Source organism: Phaethon lepturus, unplaced genomic scaffold, assembly GCF_000687285.1.
Source record: "Phaethon lepturus isolate BGI_N335 unplaced genomic scaffold, ASM68728v1 scaffold10072, whole genome shotgun sequence".
NCBI lineage: Eukaryota > Metazoa > Chordata > Aves > Phaethontiformes > Phaethontidae > Phaethon > Phaethon lepturus.
In genome coordinates, this window is record NW_010525532.1 from 18,242 (window position 1) to 26,432 (window position 8,191).

The 8,191-nt window shown below is 41.4% G+C and overlaps 1 protein-coding gene across 1 annotated transcript in view; it reads right to left on the bottom strand.

The window, feature by feature from the left end:
* Positions 1-2,705: 2,705 nt before the first annotated feature.
* The window catches only part of PKD2 (polycystic kidney disease 2 (autosomal dominant)), a gene marked incomplete at its 5' end in the record, with an annotated part of 19,116 nt that continues 13,630 nt past the window's right edge, over positions 2,706-8,191 (bottom strand). Inside the window, 6 exons of the mRNA XM_010282784.1 lie at positions 2,706-2,939; positions 3,973-4,120; positions 4,928-5,091; positions 5,346-5,463; positions 6,307-6,428; positions 7,436-7,534. Of these exons, the coding sequence (XP_010281086.1) occupies positions 2,706-2,939; positions 3,973-4,120; positions 4,928-5,091; positions 5,346-5,463; positions 6,307-6,428; positions 7,436-7,534 (885 nt within the window). The remainder of the gene's footprint in view (positions 2,940-3,972; positions 4,121-4,927; positions 5,092-5,345; positions 5,464-6,306; positions 6,429-7,435; positions 7,535-8,191) is intronic.

Here is an 8,191-nt window from a genome sequence, read left to right on the forward strand (position 1 = left end):
ATATACCTCAAATACAGCTATGAATGCAAACGTCTTCATTTTCATAATAAACATATACTACAAATAATAAAAAAAAATTAACTGTGTGATTGAATTTACATTTTGAAAGACACATTTTTACAGGAAACCCATTTAAAACCATACTGATAGGTTTAGTTTTGCTTTTTTCTCCCCCCAGGAAGGCCCTGCCTCACCAACAGATGACCTTCTGCACACTCTGCATCACTTCTGCACACTCGCCAGCCCCTGCTGCCATAAGCCTCAGCATTCCACATGCTCAACAGGCCACAGGCATGAACCTTAACACAAGGTATTCTTGGTAAGGTTCCAGCTGATTGCTGGACAACTCGAGCTCGGTCATTTGGCCAAAGTCATTGATTTTCAGTACATGATTATTTAAATACAATCTTAGCATTTAGGTAACCCTTGACCCTAGAAACGCAACATCAATTACATGTTACATACATGTAATTAGTTAGCACGCCTCAAATTTTAAGCTATAAATCATGTCACATAACAACACTCTACATATTTTGGATATTGAATATAAAGACAAGGCTATGTATATTTAAATTGCTTTGTATTGTATTTTCTATTTTCCTTGCACACCAGCTGGCCGTGTGCACAGTTAGTGTTTTGTTGTTTTGTTTGTTCGTTTGAAGTCAGAAATGCCAGTTCAACATAAAAAAGCTTGCCTCAGGAAAGTTCTTGGACCTTAGAAACCTTCAAGCAATGCAAGACAGAGCTTAGTCTGAGCGTCTCTCGTTTCACACAAATGCCCTAACCACTGTGCTGTGCGCTGTTTTGGGAAGCTGATGGGGTCTCTTGTGAAAGAGTACGATTTTCTCCCTACTATAGCACAAAATAACCCACAGAAAGAAAAAATACTTCACAAGAATCACAACCTGTTTTCCCACATCATTCTGTTCTCGAGCCAAAGCTACTAAGAAATTACAATCTCCACATCAAACTTCCTCCTGCCCCACCTTACATTAAGTTTCTGTGCATATGGTTTCTTGTAAACTTAAGAATAGGGAAAGGCATGAAGTCTATTTAGTTTTAGCAAGTTCTCTAGTCAGAGAGAAACCATTCTGAGTCATTGTACATCCAGGCAATGCAGTTTTAAGAACATATGCAAGACGTAAGCTTTACCTAAGCAGTACTACCACGAGAATGAGGTGCTGACCCCTGGCAACAACTGCTTTTTGAAAAAAAAAATCATCAACATAACATATATATGCTACTTATACTTTGTTAAATAGGCATTTTTTCCTCTATATACTCTACTGATAGCTAAGTCGTGTTTGATTACGTAGCTTTCCATTTGCCTTTACACCAACTCTAAGTCTTTAAATACAACTGCCATCTTCAGGAAAAAAGCACAATTGACAACCTCCCTCCTAAACCGGCATTCCACATATGGAAACATGTTGCTAGGCAAAACTACAAACAATATGCCTCAGTGCTTGCTATAGGAAACAAACATCATTTCAGTGTTGCATCTCCTTTCAAAAACAAAGCTTCTATGACATGGAAAGCAGAGGAAATGAAATAAAAAAAAAAAAAATCTGTGATTATACTACAAACGCCTTTCCAAAGGAATCACGAGTTGCAGCTCAGCAGAAAAGCGTATGTAGAAATATACCTAATAATTTTACATACAGTTCTGTTAAATGTAAATACAGACTGCATAGTCGAGATGTGATTAGAAATTGACAGAGCATGAGATCAGATTTTCCCAACTGTCAGCCACTTCTCTGCCGCCTTCCTTGTCACACCCAATGAAGAGTTAGTGTTTTTCAATTTTGTGTACTTTTAAATAATATATTTTCTGCAAAGTAACCATATTTACCTAAGAACCTGTGGTATGTTTATCTCAGGAACACTTAGATCATGAAAACATAGCATTAAAAAAATGGGCACTTTGCAAAAAAGCTGAAAATTATTACATCAGTTGAGTATGAAGAGGCAGTTCTCAAATACTACTTTTGAAGTGCTAATGAAACGCAAAAACACATAATGCATATAATTTCTACTACGGAATAACATGATTTACAGTTGTGCAATCTAAGTGCACTTCCGTTTAAAGAAACACAGTATTTCTCAAAAACAGGAAAAAATGAGCATTTAACATTAATTAAAATATTAGTACACTAAGAATAACTCTGAGAAACAGGCAGAAACTCAAAGTAATAAAAAAGTGCTGTTTTATCTCTTTGAAAAGTGTCAGCTGTTACAATGAATGAGAAAATAAACTGATCCATCTTCTTTTAAAAATTGCTTTTAAAGGCATTTAAAAAAACATATTTTCCAATAGAAAGCAGAAAACTCGCAGCCTTTCATTTGAGTGTTTTAGCCACAGCACATCATTTTGTCTGAAGCTTCCTGCCCTCATGAAAGCGTTCCCCATAATACACGTATGGAACCAAAATTCTGTCCAGGTAGATTTTGTCACACCTGGATTCCATTCTGTCTCCTGCATTTTCGTTTCCAAGGCTGACAGTCTCACTGTTGGTAACCTGAACGTGACACAAGGCTTAGGTCTGAAAACACCTTATGAAGAGCATATTTACTTTTGCCCACCAGTGAAAATTGTCCTTAGTGGTCTGATCAGGATGATCACCTCATGCTGGGAAACGGTGGAGTAGTGCATTTTCTTACTTAATACTGACCTGAAACACTTAGAATCACCTACGAAGTTAATCCTACACGTGGATGTTATTCCCCCCATTTCCTCCTCCCCCATCAATACCATCTGACTGGGAGGAAGACGGCCGAGAGTTCCTCGAACGAGGCTGGCCGTTCAGCCCAAGCGGCGTTCCCAACCGATGGCTCATTTGGGATGCCGTATCATCCGATTCCCATCGCTCCAGCTCCTCCCGCACAAGTCGCTCCATTTGTTCCCTGTGGATTTCATTGTCACGACCCAGTCTTTCATCCTAAACAGATTAAAAAAAAGACACAAGCTGGAAGCGCAGCTTCCAAACTGCAGTCTAAGCAAAACCCTGCGCAAACACGGGAAATTCTTGTATCACTCAAGTACTTACACAGGCTAGTGGAGAAACAGCTAGTGCAGTCAACTGCTTGCTTTCCAGTGACGCGACGCCCAGGCTGCCACCTTCACTCGTGAAAGCACAGTTTGTATTACAGTTTCTCGTATTTAAATCTGCCTCCAGAAGTGTAAAGTATACTGGGGAGAGGACACCCCCAAGGAAGTCCCATTTCAAGAATCAAGCAGAATTATTGGCTGGGACAACAGCAACAGCCAGGAACACCCCATCTGTGACAGCGCAGCTGCAAGTCTGACCTACATAACCCACCACGACAGTCCATCCCGCCCGCCCCGTAACAGCCCTGTTCTGGCTGTTCTTGCCCCATCAGGAAGCTGACGGGTTTTAGCATCGACAGAAATAACACGTTTGTCCCGCTGGCCACTTCCAAAAGGCCCTCAAAAAAGAGAAGGTGGGAGGGGCGGCAATAGAAGCCAGATGACCCCGGTGGCAGAACTGACTCGCTTCCACCTGCCACACACAATCATGGGAAAAGCAGAGCAGGCTGCACGACTTGCAGACCTGGGGCCTGCTGGGCTGGATCCCACAGATTCTAACAGACTAGTCCATAAAAAGCTTTGTATGAATCCCAACAGACACCAAGGGATGAAGGAGCTGCTTCAGCAACTACCGAACACCACTGCTCTCCAGTTCAGGGGCTTAAATGGCGCTCCGTTGCCTCAGCGTAACACAGGCCTGCTATAAGATGGGTTGTCATATCTGAAGTTTGCATCATGTCCCTAAATGTTTCACGTTTCATGTTTTCCTAGGACAAAACTGAAATCATTTGGCCACTGCCAAAGCACCCACCTCGCCTTTACCACCACTCCCTCAACCCCCGCAAGCCAAGCAGTAGGAAGAAGTGCTAACAGTAAGCAAGCCACGCAGGCAGCGACCAGACAGGAGGGAGTGGGTTTGTTACCTCTGTCACTCCATCTAGCAGTCTTCCCAACACATCTCTCCTTTTTAGTTTGGCTCTCTCCATCGCTTCGAGCTTCACAATTACCGCATCGATCTTGGAGACAATACTGCCAATAGAATGCTCCATGCGATCGACCCGCCTCATGAGTCTGAGGGCAACAAGCGTGAGCTTCAGTGACTGATATTGCAGAGCCATTATCGTTCTAGCATGTCAACATACAGAGCAGATGAGGATAAGACAGCATTTTGATTCAGGCATGCATCTGATTTTCCACAAATGAGTCCTACTATCCACAAAGGGACAAGGTACCCAAGAGCAAGAAGATAACACAGGGGTAAAGCAGGAAAAAGTACATATTCCACTCTGTTTTCCCTGCTTTTAGGGCATCCTCATCAAAATTCGTTGGTTCTAGTTCTCAGTTCTTCATTGAGAGAAGAATTCTAGAATTCAAGATTCTTCTAGAACTCAAATCCTTCATCCAGCTAGTGTTGCTACAGTTAATTAATACGGAGATCTATCATTTTAGACAAAATACACACTCACAAATAACTTAATCCTATTAAAAACAACAGCTGAAGTTCTCACTGAACCTAAAACAACCTCAAGATTTTACTACAGAAAAGTCTTCTGGCATTATCGTAGTACGACCATTTTCTCTGTCTTTTCAATGACCAGGTTTTAAGGACAGAGTCTTTTTTGCTGGGCTTTAATTTGGTTTCGGTTTTCTAACTGATTCCCATAAGCCTCTTTAAAGTGCTTCCAGTTCAGATATTACCTGAAAGCTACTAAAAAAGGAGTGACTTAAGCACCTTAAAAACGTAACATTTACTTTTATGAATAATTTCATTAATATTCAGAGTTACAGGAGAAACTACAGAATAAGAAAACCCACAAGAAAAAAAAAAAAACAACAAACCACCATGCAGATTCGCCCCCCTCAGAAGGATAAACTTACACTTGGAACTCTTCATAGGAAACCCCACTAGAGCTGCTGCCCCTCCTCCTGGAGCTGTGTCCGCTGTCTTCATCCTCATCCTCCTCCGAGTCATCCAAGCTCCGGGGAAAGCTGCGGCTACTCAGTGGACGTGGCAGAGAGCTCCTATCCAGGTCCAGATCCTCCTTTGTGAAAACACAAGTCGCAGACAAAGAAGATGTAAAGACTTTCACCCGTACAGAGGGGATGGGGGTGTCAAGGTCAAAGACCTCCTGCCCTCCATCAGCTGCCCCTTGTCTTTTTACAGTTCTGCCCAGACAGCCAGGGATGAGAGCAAATGTGAAAGGAAACAAGAGAATTCTTCTGGGGCAGGAAATCAGCATGGGAAGACGACTGGCAGATGGTGCTGGTGGCATACCACTCCTAATGCTGAGCTCACCCTCTCTTTCTCCAGGTCATCCCTCATCTGCTGATGTTCATGCTCTGTCAATTCCTGGTCCCCATCCTGGTCATATTTGGTAAATATTGCTTCAATCTCTGCATCTGTGTGCCCCTTCCTGAAAAGACAGTAAAAGAAAAAGAAAAGAGACAGTTCCCTTACTTCCCATTTTTCAGATGCCGAACTAACTTCAAGAATTAGAAAAAACACTTCACTTGGAACAGACTTTCATCCCAAGCCAAAAGCATGACTGATCCCAGTGCTGCCTATAAATTTACAACACTGGTAACAAAAAGCCTCACCTTTCATTAGTTAATAGCACAAATCTCCCCTACACTGCACCTTCACAACCATCCCTTTTATACCTCCTTGATTTGTTCCCTTTCCTTGAACTCCTGCTTGTTCACAAACTCTGGCAGTGGGTCTGACAGAAACATTACCATTTCCTCAAAGGCCTTGGATCTCTGCTTCCTCAGACCCTTTCTCCCACATAACACAGCAACTCAAGGACGTTGGGCCCCAGAGTGCCAAATCCTTCCTCCAGGGTGGGATGCCACCCCACTGTAGCAACACCAGCCGTAGTGCAGACTCCAGGGGCCAGAGCTCAGCAGGCCTCCTTAGTTAAGACTTCTCTTCCACCTCAAACTGACCATTCTTTTGCCATTCCTCTCTTCTTCAGCAGTTCCATGCTACAGTTTGAATTCTCCTTTGTGCAATGCCTGGAGACCCGTATGCAAAGATTGTTTACCTGTACAGGTTTGTTTACAAAAACCTCTCACCAGCTACAGGAAAAGCACATGCTTTGTTACCCACTAACCAAAAGAAAAGCAGACTGCTGTGTTGTCTTTATTCACATTAGCTACTCTTGCCACATCGCAGAAGCGAGAGAAATTCGCATCCAAGACTTATATCACATGTCTCTGGGGATACTATTCAAGGTAAGTAGTAATAGCTTCCTTACCCTTTTAGGTCTTGCCGGAGTTCGTCAAAGTTTAGTTTTCCCCCACCTTGTCTCAGACTTTCTGAAATGTCATCAACAGTAGTCTTCTTCAATTTAAGTTTGATCATGGCTTTGTTGTAGCCCTAAAAGAAAAATTGGAATTTTGTATTTTACTTGTCATGAAATGTTAACACCTGATTTCTAATAACTTTTTTTGAATACAAAAATCAGCTAGTGTACACTATCATTTAGTGTGTTCCAAAAGCCCTGCAAGAATCTGTCTTTTTCTCCCATTTACCCATCTTTTATTTCAGCGTTTAAATGGACAACACACAAATAACTTCACAGTTAAGAGGTAAGGCTTTCATCGTTCAATTTGCACTGCAGGTCAGTAGGAGTACTTTGTCCCAGTAAGATACATCTGACAGTTAAGTGACAGTTTCAAACAATGCTGTCAAAACAGGTACAATGTAGGAATGATTTTTAAAAAAAGTCCTCATCCCAACAAACTAGCACTTTTCATTTTTCTCTGCTCTGTTTTAATAACAGTTTCCAAGTTTTAAACTCCGAGTTACTGGTCATGCTAGGTATGTGTTTAGACATCTCTGACCACAGTAAAGCACTGTATCCATGCCAGAGCACACACATGTGCACGTTTTTCCTAAACTCTGATTCAGGTCAAGCTCTTAACTTTCTGTTCAACAACCTTACTGGCAGCTGCCCCTCAGGGCTCCCAACACATTATCCAAGATTTGCCTCATTTTATTGCCTGAAATGAGGTAATGCTGAATTCTGTGGCCAAACCAAATAGCAGTTTAGCTTCACCAGTTCCATAGTACTATACATACCCAGACAGACAAATCCTGTGTCATATTCAGTTCCATATTACCACATGTACCTAGACAGACAAATCTTATGTCGTATTCAGTAGGCTCATCATTCGATGCAATCTCAGATGACCAAAATACATCGTGATGGAAAGTTTCCATTCATTTAATTTACATTTAGCTCAGAATCGTTTATTTTAACTAAGAGATGTGTATTTTCATCCGCTGCTGCCAGCTTTACTTTGTACCATTTATATAGCGTTTTATGGAGTAAGTTCAGATGTGAGGAATGAGATGTCAAACAAACAAAATGTTACTTTTACCTTTCTGATAAGGTCAGACAGTTCCATTTCTGCCTTCTGTTGTGCCATATCAGATTTGACTTCAGAGTACGTGTCATTGATAATGGCCAAAAACATGTTCTGTTCATAAGGGAAATGAAAAAGCCCACTTAAAAATTTCAACCAGTCTGAGCCCTACCACTCCTACAATATATATGCAGACATATACATTAATTTTTTTTTTTAAAGGGCCAGGAGAAAATGGTGGGCTGTTTAAAAAGCACTAACATCAAGAGCTTGATATATTGAAATATGATGCACTGCAGTATAATGAGCTTTAATCAAGACTACTGATTATTAATATAACTGAAGAATTACTTTTGAGAGAGGGTTCATGCCTACACACAGCAGTGGCAATAAACCATGCCTGTTTAACATTATATGTTTAAGTTTGGCCTTCTACCTACAAGGCCAAACTTACACAGTTAACAACTGTGAATTAAGCTAGGCAACAGAGCTGGCAACAAAAATGCCTGAGGAATCAAGTTCACTATTCGTCCCTTAATAACCAGCACAAACACAAGGTTCTTACCTAGTTACAGCTCTGCTTGCATTTCAGACTAAAGATAAAAACAAAAAAGCTTAAAATCCGAGGGTTGGTATGTATGCCACCAACTCTGAAAAGAGTTCAATCGCTTGTTCAGACGGAAGGAAAAAAAAAAACCTGGTCTCACTAACCCTGGGCAACAAGCATGTAACTTACGTGAGCCATGCTGTCATTACTGAGGGGGTCCTGCT